The sequence below is a fragment of the Stegastes partitus genome, unplaced genomic scaffold (genome assembly GCF_000690725.1).
Source record: "Stegastes partitus isolate 25-593 unplaced genomic scaffold, Stegastes_partitus-1.0.2 Scaffold1087, whole genome shotgun sequence".
In the NCBI taxonomy this organism is placed as follows: Eukaryota; Metazoa; Chordata; class Actinopteri; family Pomacentridae; genus Stegastes; species Stegastes partitus.
The window spans coordinates 196,819-215,748 of NW_007578818.1; the positions used below are offsets into that span (position 1 = coordinate 196,819).

Below are 18,930 nucleotides of genomic sequence, written 5' to 3' on the forward strand. Positions count from 1 at the left end.
AATCATAGGAAACATATTAAAGTCTGATATTAATTTTAGAGAGTAAACTAACCTTCAAATGATTATCTTTTCCCAAGAACAGACACAGCACTCATTTATACTTCTGTATAGTTTATGTATATGTCAGTTCTGTCGGGCGTCTGAGCCAAATCCAACCACAGAGCTGTTATTTAAAAATCTCCATCGTCAAACAAGTGATGAGTGACGCGTTGAGCTTTGGAGGCGTCCCTGTTAATACCAGAATATACTCATTTAATAAACGATTCGAAGTCGGGCTGCAAGGTGATCGGTGGTTAGCACTGTTGTAGCACGGTTCGCGTCCCGGTGAGGACACCCGGGATCTTTCTGCGTGGAGTCTCCATGATCTCCCCGTGCAGCGTGGGTTCTCTCCGGGTTCTCCGGCTTCTTCCCACAGTCCAGAAACATGCTGAGGTTAATTGGTGATTCTAAATTGTCCGTAGGTGTGAATGTGAGTGTGCTTGGTTGTCTGTCTCTAAGTGTAGCCCTGTGATAGACTGGTTACCTGTCCAGGTGAACCTGCCTTCACCCTGAGTCAGCTGGGATAGACTCCAGTCCCCCATAGTGAGGATTAAGGTGTAAAGATGATGAATGGATGATTTGAGGTCAGAGGTCAAATACTGATTCTGTGAAATGAACACAACTTAAACCCTGTTCAGGACTTTCATACGTGGAAGGTCTTTCGGGGTCCATCATAATATTTGTTGGTATTGATTATAGGCTTTTATACGATGTTAAATACATTTTCTGATAAGTTGACGTATGTTTGGTTCCACATGCATGACAAATGTCCCTCTTTTTGGCCTGGGGTCTGAAAGACCCCAAAAGTCCTGAATAGGGTTAATAGGTAACCAGAGGACCTCGAAGTCAAAGCCCCTATTACATGATCAGGTCACAAATATACGAGGTTCATCAGCTCTTTTGGGCAGCATCACCAACAGAGACGATGGACTGTGGTTAGAAAACAAACAAGAACGTGTTGGTTTTTAAACTACTTGCACTTGATTTTTTGTGGTTTCCTTTCAGTCTCTTCACCTCTCACTAAGCCGCTGGCTGCTTTTACTTCGGCCTCTGAGGGGAGATGCAGTCAAATCCCACCACATATCATCCACCTCGCAGGTAAACCAAAGGAAGACCTCCAACTTCCATATTCCCAGAACTGATTTGATTACTGCTGCGACGGCCTCAGTGTGTCTGAGCCGGTTGGTTGTTGTTGTGTGTGCTGTATTTCATCTGGCTCCTGCCGCCGCTGTGACCTGTGTAATGATCCTCTGCTGACGCGTCCTCCCTCAGATACGATGCAGATTTAATGCACAGGTTTGTCTCTCCTAATTGATTTCTTTTAATTTACTCTCCGTCGACTCCGGCAGGCCCTCCAACAGCTGATTAGGCCTTTAAGTGAGTTCACCTTGAGCGGCGCTAAAGTATATAAATAACATGTCCAACATGCCGTGATGAAGAGAGATCACCTTTATTAAATCCAGATCAGCTTAGAACCCGTTACAGCTCATTAGAAAGTGCTGAGGGTAACCTTTGGGGAAGCAACATAACTGTAGAGACTGTATCCGATCCTGCCTGTGTTTTTTTAATGCTTCGGCCTCCTTCTGCGTCGGAGAAGATGGATACGGAGCCGGTGGAGCAGCTCAGCAGAATGTGCCTTCCATTTCCGTGTTCTATTGTCAGCACTCCATATAAAAACATCAAATATTGAAAGGGTGCATTAACATGGGTCAGGAATTGATGGCTGTTCCTCTGCGGGGGAAAGAAAAGTGGTCAAAAAGCAGTGGATGCTGCGGCGTCGAGCGTTAGCTCCCGCTTTCTGCAAAAAAAACATGTTTTTAATAAATTGATTCCAATCAGTCCGCTGAGACTTTTGAGGACATGATTCCAATTTTTTTTATTTTAATGCAAAGAAATTCGAAAAACACTGTCAGTAAAGTGGAGCTTCTGGTGTTACATTCCATTCAAATCAATCCTTTATTTGAGGAAAGCTCGTGTTAACAAACATGCGTCGCTGCAGACTTGGCAACACCGTGCTGCTGCTGCTGATGCTGATGATGATGATGATGCAGAGGAGAGATAAAGGATTCACTGCCGCTGACTTTGGTTACATCAACAGTTACATCTGTTGGAAATTCCTTAAACATCAGCTCTGACATGATGAAATGTCGGGCCACGCTTCTCCTGCAGCGCGCCTGTTTTCCTTTTGCAGGATGTTCATCAGTGTTGCCATGGAGTTCTTGTTTGGGGCTTGAAAAGAAAGTGAAGAGACGAAGAAGAGTGGAAACATAATGTGTCTAATAAAATATTAAGACCCATCTCTTTTATGCAGTGTGACCACGGCTGAACCACTAAACCCAACCCCCCGGGGGCATCGTTTAGAAAATCCTAGCATATAGCAAAAAGGAAAAGAAAGAAAGAAAAAAGCAGCACAGAGGGTGGAGGCTGTTGAAGCTGAGATTATAGTTACATATGTGGTGGAGAAAATGCAAACAGTGCATATTGCGCGGTGGATAAGAAGGTGTGCACACATGCCATCAGTGTCAAAGTCAATTTTCACAATTAATTGATACTGTGTGGCTAATATCAGCTCTGTTTGAGCTTGTCATTGCCCTCCAACATTTGCATTATCCCATGAATAACAATCAGCTCCGGATCTCATTTTAAGACGCGTAGATCTCCCTCCGTGTATTTCTATAGCAGCAACACAAACCTCCTCCTGCCAACTGACATCTTTCGGTTAAACATCGTGAAGTCAAACACATAAAATTTTTCTGGCAAATCCCAACAGAACCGCTGCTCAATTTATTTTGGCATTTCCCTTGTTGCTGAAGGACAGGTTTTTAGATGATCAAAAATGCCATTAGACAAAATGGATATGGGGACATAATGCGTCTAATGTTTCTCCATGCCAGTAAGGGTCAGCCGTGCGACTGCTCCTGTTTTTTTTTTTTACTGCCGGCACTTTATGAAAGTTATAGCCTAAATGCGACGGTGACAGGCCGTCGATTAGCTGATGTGAACGCACTCCCGTCCTCTGCCCCTTGTCCCTCTTCGTGATAGGTCACCTTCTCCGGTGACAGACTGAATCGGGGAGACGACAGAAGGACGAGGAGATGCCGCCTGCGTCCCGCTTCTTTTAGCTTTATTTGCACAATTGTGTCAATCTTTGCGGAAGCGGTGTCTCATGCTTGTGTTTGATGCCAATGTGAGATGATGGTTCGGTGTCACTGGCTTTTAGTGGCGAGGAGGAGAAAAGAAAAAAGAGACAACGCAATGCAAAGGAGAGCTTCTCTTCTGTACCAGTCAGATGATGTTTCACACTACACTGTTTTTGTGTGGTGGTGTGTTCTCGTTCTCGCATATGATTTGTTGTTTTTTTGTTGTAGCCTCGTCGGTACGGTTGCTTGGTAGCTGCAGGGACGTGGAGTGAAGTCATCCTAAATGCCTGGCCTATATATTTGTGGGTGAGGAGGGTGAGGAGGAGCGAGGCCTGCTGAGGCCGGAGTGTGGCGCTCTCAGCTCTGTTGCCATCAGCTGCATGAAGCTTCCTGCACGCCTCAACACACACACACACAATCACACACACAATCACACACACACACAAAGAGTCAGCATCTAACAGACTGGCCTGCCATCTGCTGGCCGACACCTGAACTGCAGCCCTGCCTTTATTAAAAGCAGCAGCAGCAGCAGTATCTCATCCAAAGTGCCACCAAATAAACCAAACAAACACATTACAGCAGCGCTGGCAGTAATGTACTATGTAGAACATGTGTAATGTAAAAGCAAAGTCAGACGGGTCTGTCAACACCACACCTCAGATGTGTACTCGCTCTGTCTGGCCTCTGATTCACGCCCCCTCGCAGTCTGCCGGCAGGGAAACACTCGTGCTGGTGGGCGGATGAATAAGTCTGTGTAGAGGTATTGCACTGAAACCTGTTGGAGGTTTGAGTGGGACGCACTTCCAGGCCTCTGCAACCTTCGCGTCGCTGCGAGAGACGGCTCTCCAGTCTGGTGCATGCTGGGAGTGGGAGGCGGATTCGTCATCGGCCCCCTTCACTCAGATTCAGAAGTGAACTGAAAAGTCGTTAATGTGAATGAAAAACTAATTAATTCTCGGAGTGAGTGTGCAGCGTGGGTTCTGTCCGGGTTCTTCCTCCCACACAGTCCAGAAACATGTTGAGGTTAATTGGTGATTCTAAATTGTCCGTAGGTGTGAATTGGTTGTCTGTCTCTAAGTGTAGCCCTGTGATAGACTGATTGAGCAGAATATAGATAATGGAGGCAACAATCTACGGTACTATTTGTAGAATCAAGCAAATGACTGCTAAATAGATCTTCTTTCCTCAAACATCATACTTGATTTTTAGGGAAGTGTTTCAACAACTAACAGAAGGAACATCACTGAACAAGCATCCACACATGTATCTCAAAGCAGCTCTGCGTTGAAGTCCAGCCTCACACAGATGTAAACTTAGTGTTAACGTAAGCAAAGCCCCGTACAGCATTTCACATTTGTTCCCCTTTTATATACAGTAAATAAATAACCGTCAAGGGCCTCCAACTGCTGTGATTTCTGGTTGGGGTTAGCGTAGGTTGAGTCCGATCGCAGAGCCCATCTAACCTCGCATTAATCCAAAAAAATATCCTGATGAAACTTTGGGTTTGCGGCGGCGTAGATCCCAGGCAGGCCCTCATAAACGTGACCTTGCACAAATGCATATGACGAACGGCTCGTGGCGCAAACATAAATAGCTCGCAGTCTCCTTTGGCATGCTAACAATGCATTTTTCTACACACATCATTTTTATTGCGCCATAAATTAAGCAGGTCAGTGTTCATTGAGTCCATCGACTGAATTTTAAGTCTCAAAGGGCGACGTAAACATAAATCAGAGTGCATGAGTCAGCTTCTGTTTTATGGGTTTCTGTTACTCGTGATGATAAGTTTTCTAAAAATGTCCTTAAAATAAAATAATATATATGTATGTGTGTGTGTGTATATATTGGTTCTTACTGAAAAGCCTTCAGCCAGATCTAACTGCTGACTCCTGCAGGTTTTACTCTCACTGTTGTGACCACGCGTGTCCTCTGCTGTCCTCGTGTGCTTTTATTTTGAGCTGACAATTTGCTATTTTGGTGTAATAGTGCAATTTGATGTGAACTATACAACACAAAGGCAGCCTACAGTGTGCACGTACTGGCAAAAATACAGAGGACGACTGTTAAACTGCATCCTCACGGCACCTCGTGACAAATACGATGCCTTCAAATTTTTAAAATCATTTCTCTGGAAAGATAAGCGTAACGTAAGTAAATGAGCCCGTTATCGGCGCCTCTGTTCGCTCTCTCGCGGTCTCTCCACGTGACTTCTCGGACTCAGAGCTGCTCTCGGACACTGGTCATGAGTCATGTGTTTATTTAAAGCCGGGCCTCTTGTTGTTCCACTTCTGACCAACGCACAGCTGCCGACACATGTTGTTTTGTTCAGACCGAAGTCCTGATACACGGAGATCGTCGCACATCCCGACCCATCATCACGCTTCCTGATAATGAGCTCCGCACGCCTCCCTCCGCCTCCCACACCATCCCAGCGCCTCCCTCCCTCACCCCCGCAGTCACCCCTGATCAACGCTTTTCACATTGTTAATCACTTATGTCAGCTTCTGGTAATTATAGACAATTAATCATGTGTGATTCACCGTCTCTCTCTCTCTCTGTCAGCTCGACGCTGTGTGAGCGAAAACGACAAAAGGTGAAACAGCCTTTATTAAGTACGCAGCAGCGCCAGGGAGTGAACTCCCCGACGATAAGCAGCGTGTTGCAGTGCTTTGGCTAACACTTGCTTGAGGCGAGCGATAAAGGCCAGGTGGAGATTAAATTACATTAATTCCTTCGCCAGGAGCCCCGACCCGGAATGACTTACAAGACAAGGAGGATGAGCTGTAGTGAAGCTACTGCCAAAGTACTGAAAAATGAATTAACCATCAGTGTCACAGCACAGTGTGGTCCCAGCCTGTTGTGTATTGTCAACAATCTGACACACACACACACAATAGACTGCAGCGGCTAATTTAAAATGCAAACTGTTTACTCAGAGTTTTTCACAGAAGCATAAACAGATGAAGGTGTTGTTTCCATCGTTTCTTATTTTCATCCGAAACTACCGACAGCCAAAGCAACAGTTTTTGAAAAACAACAGTCCAACACACACCCACTCCTCACACCCAGTCTGGCAAACATTGATATGCAAACATGGTCAGTATCAGCCAGTCTGCTACCAGGAATACAGTAACCTTGCCTGTGATACTGTACCGCGTTTATTTCTCCCACTGTGCAGCTTGTGAGAGGCGGCGTTGGAAAGTTCAGCTCTGCAGCAACTCGGCGGTTTGAGAAGATGTGTTACGTGCAGCGTTTGTTGGTGCTTGTGAGCCTCATAGGTGACTACATCTCTACTTCTTCCTCTTGTTTTCTAATTAGTTGTAAATTAACTGATGAACTTGTTCTTTTGTAGGATGCGTGGAACTGATCACAGTCACGACTTCGCAGAAGTACGTCAATGTTCTGAAAGGTCAAAGCGCCATGCTGCAGTGTTCGTTCGTTTCCACCGAGGCGGCGACGACCAGCCTCACCATCCAGTGGGATGTCGTTACCTCGTCCTCTATGACTCCACAGCAGGTAGAAATGGGTCGAAACTCTGCTATGATGGGATGATAGATGATGGTTAAAAAAAAAGAAAAGGTTTAGGGTTAGCTGGTTGGAAATCCAAGTTGGACATTGAACTGTTTTATAAAATAGTCATAGAATAGTCAACTCCATCACACAGAACACATGTTTGTGCAGGTCTACACACACGAATTAGCTTCCTCTCTTTAGTATGAAGCGTTTTCTCAACAGAGACACACCTCATTGACAAAACAAAGCCTGTGACTGAGATCGAGAAGTGACAAATCTCCATTCTGGCAAAGCCGATTTAACCTACTGACATGAATCTGTGTTTAATTCACTAAATAAAAAACACCATCCATGTCAGTGCTACAGGTTTCATTCCTCCAGATGTCTGGACTTAAAACACAAATCAGCTCTTCTTCGATTGTGTGATCTGTCGCCATTTTTCTTTCAGGTCTGTTTCTATCAGTCGGGAAAGATTGTCATCACGAACGCTTACGAGGGCAGAGTCACAGCTCCCTCTGCCCCCGCGACCACCAAAAACGCCTCGATAGTAATAAACAACATGCAGCCGTCCGACGCCGGCGTCTACACCTGTGAGGTTCACAACTTCCCCGACGTGGAAGGACAGTCTCAGGCCAACATCATCGTGAATGTGCTCGGTGAGTTTTGTTAGCCTGGGAGACGGATGCTTTGTCGATAGTGTGTTTGGATTATGTGTGTTTCTAATATATTCATAGCCTCACATTAAAGAAGGAAAAAAAACACTGAAATAAGTAGAAACTGACAAAATAATGAATAAAAATTTAATGGAAATCATGACAGTGCTTTTGAATTGTGGTTCAACAGAAATATTACCAAAAAAAAAAAAAAAAGCAAGCATGATGGGACCCATAAACTAATATTTTATTGAACCGGCCTTTGAGCCAATCAGGTGTTTTCTGTAACTCTCAGTCAGACTTCTCCACCTGTTGACAGGTATTCTGGACCACTGCTCATCAGTTTTTTTGTTTTTTTAAATTATTTTTTTCAACCACAATTCAAAACCAGAGTCTTATTTCACTTAATTATAATTTAGCAAATTTTTATTTATTATTACTTTTTTTAGTTTCTAGTTATTTGAGTGACTTTTGTGACTTTTACCTTTTCTTTAATGGAAGGGGATGAATAAATCTGAGAATGACTGTATATGTTACATTTGGGCCCTATTTCAGCCTGAAAAAAATCAGTGGTACGAAACTTCAAGCGCTGTCGACGTACACGTCAGAGAAAGGAACTGCTGCTATTATGACTTTGACCCAGTGAATCAGGATGTGTGCACTTTCACACAGACCCGATACGAGAACTCAACAACAATGCGGCTGGGAACAATGGCGTGTAGAGTTCACGCTATCTGACCGCACCCGTTAGCAGGTTGGTCTGAATGTTTGCACTGTGGGAAAAAAAAGCAGAAGTAGCTGATCGCCGGTACTGATGTGGGTCTGGGTGTAGTCTGGAGCTGCTGGTTCTGTTTCCATAGTTTATGAAGCATTAAAAAAAAAAAAAAAAAAAATTTGAACCTCATGTTGGTGCTGCTCCTGCTCAGAAAGAAGGCGTCGCTTCCCGAACAAAGAGCGCCGAAGCTCTTTGAAGTTCCAGAATCAACCGCCGCCCTCTTGGTTCTGAGCTGCGGTTTCGGCGAAACGTTTCGGCGGCGGTCACGATTTCCGAGATTTCTGCCTCCGTGTCTCGACATTAACAAACCCATTAAAGTAGTGGCCCTGAATGGCGTGAATAGGGAATTACATTCAGTTCGAATCCTCTCATTCACCGAGTTACCAGGACAACCTCGCAGGCCTCAGTATCCTCGGTAGTTTCCATGGTTACCGCAGCAGTCTCCTCATTGTCAGTGTTGGAAATTAGAGGAGGACTGTGACTGCATCCTTGTGCTGCATACAGAGCGTACGTGAGCAGCTGCTGCATGCTAACCACATGTGCTGCTTCTACATGCTCGAACGTGACGCCGGCCATGAATATGTATGGCTGCTCTCCCGCTGATTAAACCGGGATGATTTTAATCATCACTTACTGTTGCATGTGATTATGATAATGTGTAGAAGAGACTTGAGCAGAATGTGTGTGTATAAACTCCACTCCCTGCAGTGTGATCGATATCCTGGAAACACGGCTGCTATCAAATATAAAGTTGAGAGTAGAAACATACAGTAAAGATTGAGCTCAGAGCTGTGAGGCCACGCCCGGCATCTCCTCACGATGACTAACGGACGCACACGTGATGTTTGATTAATGTTGAGATTTGCTATTTGAACAAACTGAAATCTGGATTTGGTCGGCACAGATTTATCAGTGTTTTATTATACCTCTACTTTGATATGACTCGGCGTTGATCCCTATCAGAAACTCTCTCATCAGGGTTTCACACAGACTCTACAGGGGGAATGAATAAATCTGAAACAAAAAGTCGCCCACACGGGTGACAGGACGCCTCGACTTGACTGAAGTCTTTAACCTCCCAATAATTGCTTCCGATGTTCAATAACGAGCGCGTCCAAAGTGTATCGGCACGACGACAGCAGCTCAGAGGAAGCAGGACTCTTCTGCTGGAGATCTGCACTTTTGTTGACGTCTCTGGCTGGTGATTTGTTCGCTCAGATTAGAATCCACCAATGAGGCGTCGGACGGACGCCGGCGGTGGTGGAAGCTGATTATTGATGGCCCCTGGAGAGAGAAGGAGACAGAAACGGGAAAGAAAATATTCACACAGCGCCTCAGACTGGACTGTAACTTAATAAAGTGTACAGCGTATGAGCAGAAAGACCACAGGGAGGGATCATGACTTAGCTGTTTAGAAATGTCAGAAGGAAATGTACTTTTTACCTCACGAGTTATGTTAAAGCTTTAGGCTCATAAAACAATTCATTGGTACAGATTAAAGCAGGGGTTCCTAATTATTGTGAGTAAGAGATTCCCCCTTTAACCTCATTGAAAATAATTTAAATTAGAGCATTAAAAAAAATAAATTAGAGACGTAACACTTGTTTATGGGTCAGGCTGTGTCAAAATCAGAATATGCATCAAGATAAAGTGAATTTGATTTATGTGCAATCTAGAGTTTGAGTTTCTGTAACAAAACCTCTCAGAGAAACTCATCTATTCAGTTTTAAAAATGCTAATTATCTCCGCTGTGCTTCATAATGATGTCAAGTAGATTTAACGGACAGAACGTAAAGTCACCTTTCATCCTCCTTCAGAGAAGCCCTCCACTCCGTACTGCTCCGTCCACGGTGACGTGGAAACAGGCCACCTGGTCACTCTGACCTGCCACAGCGAGAGTGGGAGCCCCAACCCGACCTACACCTGGACCAGGCTGGATCAGACCAAGACAAGGAGGCCGGTCCTGGGAAGAAGTGAGTCCTGCCTGTGTGCGAATGTGTACATGTGAACAACCTCTTTATGAGCGTGCACTTTGCTTCCCCACAGTGACCACGACTGGAATACTGGAAATCAAAAACATGTCCCAGTTTGAGTTTGGGGAGTACCAGTGCAACGCCACCAACACGGTGGGCTTCTCCACCTGCACCATCGAGCTGAGTCCTGGTAGGTTCACGTGCTGGAGTGCAGAGGTGAGTGAAGTGTTTAAGCAAAAGCTCTAATCACGGACATGAAAACACGTGTTTGTGCAGAAGTGGGAGACGGCGTGATTGCGGGCGCAGTGATCGGGGCGCTGCTGGGCTGCGTGCTCATCGTCCTGGTCGTGTGGTTCATCGCTCACTCGGTGAAGAAGCACAAATACAGAGCCGTGAAAGCAGCAGAGGCCAACGAGATGAAGTGAGGACGCTCTTAATCCTATTATCATATATATAGTGGCAATTTGTCATTCATGGGTGCGACGTCGACTCTCTGTTTGTCCACTAGAAGGAGCCGTCCCCAGGCCCAGGAGGCGGCGGACAGCGTTCCCATGGCAACCACAGCCAGCAGCCACCACGCTGAGGCGAACGAGGCGCATGCTTAAAAAAAAAAAAAAAAGTCCCGATGAAAACAAACGGGACGACGTCACTGATCTGAACAACAGGACGTTCAGGCTCTGATATAGAGATAAAATGCATTTTTTTATGTTCACTATAATTCAATCATTTTTTTCATTTGCCAAATTGATCCTTAGTTTTTTCCTTTAAACCCTCACCAGAGTGCAGATGCAGATCTTCCTCTAACATGGTGTGAAAATTAAACGATAAAAGCATTTTTTTAAAAGTGTGTTTCTAGTACTTTTTGTTTGTTTGTGTTACGATTTTTAGGAGTAGTGAGATAATCAAACCAAACCACTCACACAGCAGGCAGACGATTCATTCATCCAATACCTGAATGTACTGTATGGACCTCTAGGCTGCATGAAAACAGCTTCAACATGTGATCAGAAGTATGTAAATGATGCTGATTGTGATAAGGGTGCTAATGTCTACGGCTGTGAGCACTATGCATGGTTTAGGGGTTGTTTTTTTACAGTTACTTTAAAAGACGTTGTTGTGTTTGACCTTAACTTGTGGACTTTTTATTGTTCTATAACATACAAGCAATTTAGAGATCATGGTTCAATAAAATATTGAGTTTTCTGAGTCTTCATTATAGTCTGTCAGATCTGTTTTACACCGATCAGCCTCATCGATGAAGTTACTGAGCGAATAACATCGATCATGTCCTTACAGTTCAGTGTCCTGTTGGGAAACCTCGGGTCCTGACATTCAAGTAAATGTTGCTTTGACCCAGACTGCCCACATAAACATCACTACAGACCAAACCCACCCCTCCATCAGCAGCGACCTCCTTCAGCAGGACTATGTACCCTGTCACTCTGCAAAAACTGCTCAGGAATACCTCGATGAACATGACAAAGAGCCCAAAGTGTTGACCCCTAAACATCCATCCATTAGGGTCATGGGGGGCTGGAGTCTATCCCAGCTGACTCAGGGTGAAGGCAGGTTCACCTGGACAGGTAACCAGTCTATCACAGGGCTACACTTAGAGACAGACAACCAAGCACACTCACATTCACACCTACGGACAATTTAGAATCACCAATTAACCTCAACCTTCTTGCTGCGAGGCAACAGTGCTACCAACTGTGCCACCTTGCAGCCCACCCCTAAACTTGCAAGATCCAATCTGATGGAACATCTGGAGGATGCAGCAGAATCAGCCCGGGTCCACAGAGACTCCACCCTGCAACCCACAACACTCTAAAGCAGGGGTGACCAATCCTGGTCCTTGAGGGCCACAATTCTGCATGTTTTAGACGTTCCCCTCTTCCAACACACCTGATTCAAATGATCAGCTCATCATCAAGCTCTGCAGAAGCCTGATAACGATCCTGATCATTTGAATCAGGTGTGTTGGAAGAGGGAAACATCTAAAACATGCAGGACTGTGGCCCTCAAAGACCAGGATTGGACACCCCTGCCCTAAAGCATCTACTCACCTCCCAGTGCCCGACACCACAGGACACCCCCAGAGGTCCTGTGTTCATGGCCCACTGGGTCAAAGCTGCTTTGGCTTTATACAATATTAGTATCAGGTTGTAACGCTGACGCTGATCGGTGTGTTTAGGGCAAAGCCGTGTAGTTAATTCAAGAGACGAACAAACAGAGGGCTGTAAGGTGTTGCCTCACAGCTAGAAGGTTGCTGGTTTGCATCCCGGTGGGGGCACCCGGGATCTTTCTGCGTGGAGTCTCCATGTTCTCCCAGTGCAGCGTGGGTTCTCTCCGGGTTCTCCGGCTTCTTCCCAAAAACATGCTGAGGCTAATTGGTTGATTGTAAATTGTCCATAGGTGTGAATGTGAGTGTGCTTGGTTGTCTGTCTCTAAGTGTAGCCCTGTGATAGACTGGTTACCTGTCCAGGTGAACCTGCCTTCACCCTGAGTCAGCTGGGATAGACTCCAGCCCCCCATCACCCTGGTGAGGATGAAGGTGTAGAGATGATGGATGGATGGAGGAATAAACAGAAGCAGCCCTATAGAGCTCCAGCACCGCCATCTTGTCTTCAGCTTTGAATATTCCAACTTGATGTACAAATTCTTCTTTTAAATATTAAGAACAGACACTTGTTTACATCTGCATCATTTTTTTATTCATTCCAAATAATCAGAAAAGCACCAGTGACAAATACATCCATCGTATTTGAAGGTTTAAAAAAAAAAGGAAAAAAAAAAGCCAGAAGTGACGGCACCGTTGGTTTGATCAGCGCCTCCGTTCACATCTGCAGATAAATTACGTGCATTTTATGCAACAGCGTCACACCAACATTATTTATTTTCCCATTAGAAAAAGCAAACATTAAACAGCTCCGTCTCTGACCCCACAGTAAATTTAAAGCTGAACAACTTGGCTACCCTCTGCCAGCGTCAAAGCTACTAACCGTAAATTTAGGACTTTTTGGCAAGTGTGACGGCAGCACGGACACATCCAATATGCCTCCTTTAACTGGGATATTAAAGAGCTGCTGCTGGACATCTTTATGGAGTCAAACAGTGATTCTATGATTAGACCTCAGCTAAAAAAGAGCTTCTTCACTGTGGCAGACAGCACTGGCATCCTGCACAGACGGTTTGTTCACACTGACCGGGTCATCGTCTGCCTGAAGTTGAATTTTACTGCTTTCTGTGCAATCCTGTTCTCTCCTACATCGTTCCATGTGATTGTACCAGCTCAAGAAGTGGAAGACCTTTAAGGATTTCAGCATTCAAGTATAATTCAGGAGACGTCTCTGATTCTAATTAAAGCTTTTGAAAAAAATCAACAAAATAAAGACGAGCAAACGACAGCATGCTCCAGCTGTCAGAAGACTCTTAGTGCAAATGTAATTAATCCTACAGGCAGACTGATAAGGCACATGAGGGGCCTCCATGTTCAGGACAGAGCCGGCAGACCCAGACAGCGAGCGGTGCTGATGATGTCGTCTCTGGTCAGATAGCATCCACAGAGCTGCCTCAAGCCGGTGAAAGACTCCCTCCCGTGCAGGACGCGCCAGTTGTCGATGAAAATCACCTGAGGAAGAGAAGGTAAAAAAAACCTTAGATTGAACTGAATTGTCACGTTTCTGTTACAAACCTGTAAATGAATTGTGTGATCAGAGCTGATATTTTGATTTTCTGAGTCCTATGATTTAGCAGCAGTTCACTGAAGCTGTCTTACTTTCCCTGGAGTCAGTTTGACCCACAGCTCATTCTCTGGACGCCTCAGCTCCGTCGTCAGCTCTCGATGAGCCACGTACCAGCGCCGCACAGCATCATGGGGGACGGTGTTGATCACGCCTCGGTCGTAGTTGTTGTACCTGTGGGAGGAAGACACAACAAACCTGATGTGTGAGTTTGAAACATTTCATCACTCCTTAAAAACTATTTAAAAAATAAATTTAAAAAAACGCAATAACAGAGAGGATAAGTCGGCCTTCACAGCCAGCAGGAAACACACAGCAGTTAACGTGGCCTGATAATATTCTAATGATGTTTTAAAGAAAATGTTTTGCAATTTTTACCATTTTAAAATAAAGCTGCTATTAATTTAAAAGTGAACTAAGACAATGTTTTTCCTGCATATTCAGAGGACGTTTATAGAAAGTTGCCACAGATTATGTTAGACTGCACGACGCAGCTCTCAGACACATCTTCAGTGATGTATCCTGGGGTCATTGGGTGTTTCGGGTCTCGTAACATCACACACCCTCTCCCAGGCGACCCAGCCAGGGTTGATCAGGCCCCGACTTGTGTCTGAGTAGCTTGTGTTGTCCACGGATCACCCCGCTTGATCCATCTTGACGCCATTTCTGTGATGTTCCTGATGGCCTTCCTGGTGTGCAGTCCCTTTACCCCGAGCATCTTGAGGGCCCTGATTAGGGACTGGCCAACGAATCCTCTGCAGCCCACCTCGATGGGGTTGCACCGGGTCCTCCAGCCCTTGCTTCGGCATTCGCCTGCCAGCTCCTCACACTTGGCCCTCCTCCTCTCGAAGGCCTCCTCCATTGGGTCGATTCCAGCAGGACCACTTGCCTTGATGTTTCAGACACCAGGACGATGTCTGGCCTGAGTGTGGTCACTGCAGTGTTTTCTGGGAATCTGAGCTGTCTCTGTAGGTCGACCTTCTTCATCTGCCAGTCCCGTGCTGTTGCGAGCAGCCCCTCGGGTTGGTACAGCTTCTCCCCGGCTTTTCCAAAGGCGATGTTCTGCCTTGCTGGTTGCTGGTGTCTGCTATCAGTTTAAAAGTGAACTAAGACAGAATGTTTTCCTGCATATTCAGGGGACGTTTTGAGAAAATTGTCAGTGCCACAGATTATGTAAGAACATTCTCTAACTGACATTCATTCATACGTCACTTTAAAGGAACGCTTTATAAAGACGACTTTGCCTTCAGTATCCTGAGGATGTTTTAAGGAGCTTGTTGAGGTAAAAACCGGATCAAACATTCTTCTATAAAACATTCCCACAACGTTAGACGTCAACATTCAGGAAGCATGTTTCAGATGTTGTTGGAAAACGTTGTCCAACCTTTAGGAGGAACATTCTGGAAACTAAAAAGACTTCAACATGACTAGAACTTTGCAGAACTTTCTCACAGCACTTTAACAGGAGGCTGATTGATGTGCTTTGCTGTTGATAACGAATATTTGGAACCGGCGTAAATTTTCAGCTCAAATTGAAATTTTTAGGTCAAAATTTGGAACAACACAGAACTCGATTGAGTTTCTCTGTGTGCAGGACCAGAATGAAGGCTACAGGTAGAGGAGGAAAAATAACAATATTAATGATAATAAAAATGCTGAATATCAGATTTGATAATCAGCCTGGTCAATAATAAGTCAACCTGCAGTGTTAAGAGAAAAACAAATCTCGTTTGGGTTTGTTTTATTCGTGCAGCAGCAGCTTACCTCATCAGGTAAACTTCATTGTTCCACGGGTAGACGCTGAGCACAGGGCCGATGCCCGTCATGTGGTTCTGGTGGCTTTCGGATTTTTCGATGTAGTCGTGCCTGATGGGCACCGTAGCAAGCAGCTCAAAGTTCTCAGGCGACTTCTGCCGCACTTGTTCAGCAGCGTAGAACCCGTCCACAAGCAGAGTCCTTCCCCCGGTTCCCTCGTGCTTCAGACAGTGGAAAACCTGGATTCTGCGACAACAGTTCACAAGTTAGGAAAGCGTAATCTGCTATTTGTGCAACTACAACTTTATTTCTAGGAACACAAACTGCTTCACTTAACTTCACGAGAGCTATTTTGAAATCCCATATGAGGCCGTCTGTGCAGCACCTACCCACACGGTTCCTGAAAGTACGAGGTGTCAGTGTGACGGTCCAGGGCCAGCTGGCTGTACGCAGAGTCTCCTCTGGAAAAATCTGAAGTAAAGCACCACATTCCGCCATATGTCGTCTCTCTGGTGAGAGAACAGAATAAATAATGAACAAAGCTGAACATCCTCCACACTATAACTGAGTGTAAATCACTAACGTACAATATTTCCATAAGAATGTCGTTTGTGGGCCAAAAAGAAACACCTCCTACCTGATCAGGCTGACCCTCTGGGTGACCTCCTGTGTGGCCTCCACTGTAGCAGGAACCTCGTCTACAAAAGCGATCCCATACAGGAGGTAGTTCTGAAGAAACTTCTTCATCTCGTCATCGCAGCTCATGAACTTGTCGTACGTGGCCGACGGTACGTTTGCGGATTCATAGATGTCTGAGTTCCAGAGGATGCGTTGGTGTACGGTGCGCTGCTTACTGACTTCATAGCTGTTCTCAGCTAACCAGCTGAGGCTGTACTTTGAAACGTGACCACCAGGCCCTGGAACACAGACATGAGAGACCACGTTAGTGACTACAGCTCATGGAAAGTGCATTTAATAGTTTAGTAGTTGAGCTGATTCTGGTTTTCATATAAAGTGAAAGCGGATTGGTCAACTTATATGATATTAGCATTTTATTCATATATTGGTAGCGTGACGGGCTGCAACATGGTGCAGTTGGTGGCACTGTCGCGTCGCAGCAAGAAGGCCACCGGTTCGGATCCCGGTGGGGGCACCGGGATCTTTCTTGCATGTTCTCTCCGTGCAGCGTGGGTTCTCTCCGGGTTCTCCGGCTTCCTCCCACAGTCCACAAACATGCTGAGGTTAATTGGTGATTGTAAATTGTCCGTAGGTGTGAATGTGAGTGTGCTTGGTTGTCTGTCTCTAAGTGTAGCCCTGTGATAGACTGGTTACCTGTCCAGGTGAACCTGAGTCAGCTGGGATAGACTCCAGCCCCCCACAACCCTAGTGAGGACTAAGCAGTGTATAGATGATGGATGGTAGCGTAACACACATCTAAAATGTAGATAATTTGCAAAGTCGACGAGTCAGGCTGGATTACCAACAGTAACAAACTGTCACTACTTGGTGTTCTCTTAAATACACACTAACTTTATCATTTCTATGTCTGTGCGTAAAGTTTACGTGGCAAATTAAATCTATGTTCATTTGAACTGCCAAAACAAAGCGACAATCTGAAAACCTGAGGAGCATTTAGTATTTAAAGGCCAGAGAATACACACACAATGTAAAGACATCAGGGGCGTGTGAAAATGAAAATGAGCTGATTTCAGTTTCACCATTTTGTCTTAACTGTGTAAAATCACCGCGGTGCTACGAACTGTCCATCAGATTCTACAGAGTCTTCATGTTCTGTAAACATGCTGCAAATCTGTAGCTGGCCTCACGTGTGCCTGCACCAAAATGATTTATGGCGGCCCGTGCTTCCTTGTGGTGAAGCATTTACCATCCCTAAGACGACCGGCGCTCATGGAGAGAACATTCATCCCCAGACTCAGCTGACCTTGAATCTGCTCCAGCATCCCTGCAGGAACACGTGCATCATCAACCATCCCCAGGCCTGCAGATCGCCATTTGTCACTTTACGTAAGATTCGGTGCCACTCATGTGTGCATAACAACACAGTGACAGACCATCCCTCGCGCAGAAGCTGCAGGAACCCGGCAGCCCACAGGGAGGCATCAGTCAGTCTTCAGGACAGAGCTGCAGCGTTTAATCCAGACAGACGCCCACGGAGAGAACGCCTGAACATCCCAAGGCTGCCACACTGAGCTGCTGTGGTATTAAAAGACTCCAGCCATGGCATCTACCTGTTCATATTTTAAAAACTAAATCATCCAGCACTATAAATATCTCCAAGCTCGTGTCAGGGCTGGGCCATGAGGCACGGGGATTAAAACAGTGGGGTGACATGGCAGAGGAAGGGAGAGGCGTGCACATGGAGGCAGCAGATTTCACCGGTGAAGGTAGAAACTGGTTCCTGCTGTGGGACCATTTTGTCCTCCTACTGAAGAAGGAGGCACCTAAATCCCACCTGGTTTCTTCCCCCTTAGCGTGCAGGAGCAGGTCTAGACAGAATAAGTGATGGCTCTAGTGAGCCGGTGCTTTGTGACGGTTAGGTTAGTTTATCTCCACCTGGTGGGGCATCTCTGGGGACCAGCGCAGTGAGCGATGGCGTGGGGCGTCGGCTCCATCTGGGGGATCAGGTGGAGGACAAGGAGTTAGAAAGAGAGTACAGAAGGTGCTTCGTCCAGAGTGATCCTTCAGAGCCAAGAGTCAGAGCACCAGTCATAAACTACTGCATGTCAAACTATTAGAACATTGTGAAAATGTTCTTCTTTTGTAATTTTGTAATTTAATTTAAAAAGGTAAACTTTACACATAAAATGAAATATTTGAAACCTTTTATGTTTTAATTTTAATGATTAGAGCTCATGAAAATCTGAGACTCAGTTTCTGAAATTATTAGAATATTTCCTACAGAAGATCATTTCCTCCAGATCAATCAAAAAAAGACTTAAAATACAGAAATGTTGACTTCTGAAAAGTGGCCCATCCATACTCTCACTACTTGGTTTCGGGCTCCTTTACTGTGAATTACTGCATTAATGCAGCGTGTCCTGGAGGTGATCAACCTGTGGGTGTAATCAAAGTCCAGGTTGCTTCAATAAAATAGTCTGTTTTTTTGGGCTGAGTGTTTCTCATCTTAGGGCTGCAAGGTGACTCGGTGGTTAGCACCGTTGCCTCGCAGCTAGAAGGTCGCCAGTTCATGTCCCATGAGGGCACTGGAATCTTTCTGCGTGGAGTCTTCATGTTCTCCCCGTGCAGTGTGGGTTCTCTCCGGGTTCTCCGGCTTCCTCCCACAGTCCACAAACATGCTGAGGTTAATTGGTGATT

The 18,930-nt window shown here is 45.4% G+C and overlaps 2 protein-coding genes across 2 annotated transcripts in view; one reads left to right on the forward strand and one right to left on the reverse strand.

Moving 5' to 3' along the window:
• Positions 1-6,417: 6,417 nt before the first annotated feature.
• LOC103367792 (V-set and immunoglobulin domain-containing protein 1-like) lies at positions 6,418-11,231 on the forward strand. The gene is made up of 7 exons (XM_008295931.1): positions 6,418-6,460; positions 6,535-6,698; positions 7,144-7,351; positions 9,941-10,096; positions 10,170-10,286; positions 10,373-10,517; positions 10,605-11,231. The coding sequence occupies exons 1-7, from the start codon at positions 6,418-6,420 to the stop codon at positions 10,699-10,701; spliced, it is 930 nt and encodes a 309-aa protein (XP_008294153.1). The 3' UTR covers positions 10,702-11,231.
• Positions 11,232-12,787: 1,556 nt separating this feature from the next.
• tmlhe (trimethyllysine hydroxylase, epsilon) overlaps positions 12,788-18,930 on the reverse strand; it is an 8,937-nt gene continuing 2,794 nt past the window's right edge. Inside the window, exons 3-7 of the mRNA XM_008295932.1 lie at positions 16,232-16,511; positions 15,984-16,103; positions 15,604-15,840; positions 13,875-14,013; positions 12,788-13,727 (exon numbers count right to left, since the gene is read on the reverse strand). Coding sequence (XP_008294154.1) covers positions 13,590-13,727; positions 13,875-14,013; positions 15,604-15,840; positions 15,984-16,103; positions 16,232-16,511 — 914 coding nt within the window. The 3' untranslated portion in view covers positions 12,788-13,589. The remainder of the gene's footprint in view (positions 13,728-13,874; positions 14,014-15,603; positions 15,841-15,983; positions 16,104-16,231; positions 16,512-18,930) is intronic.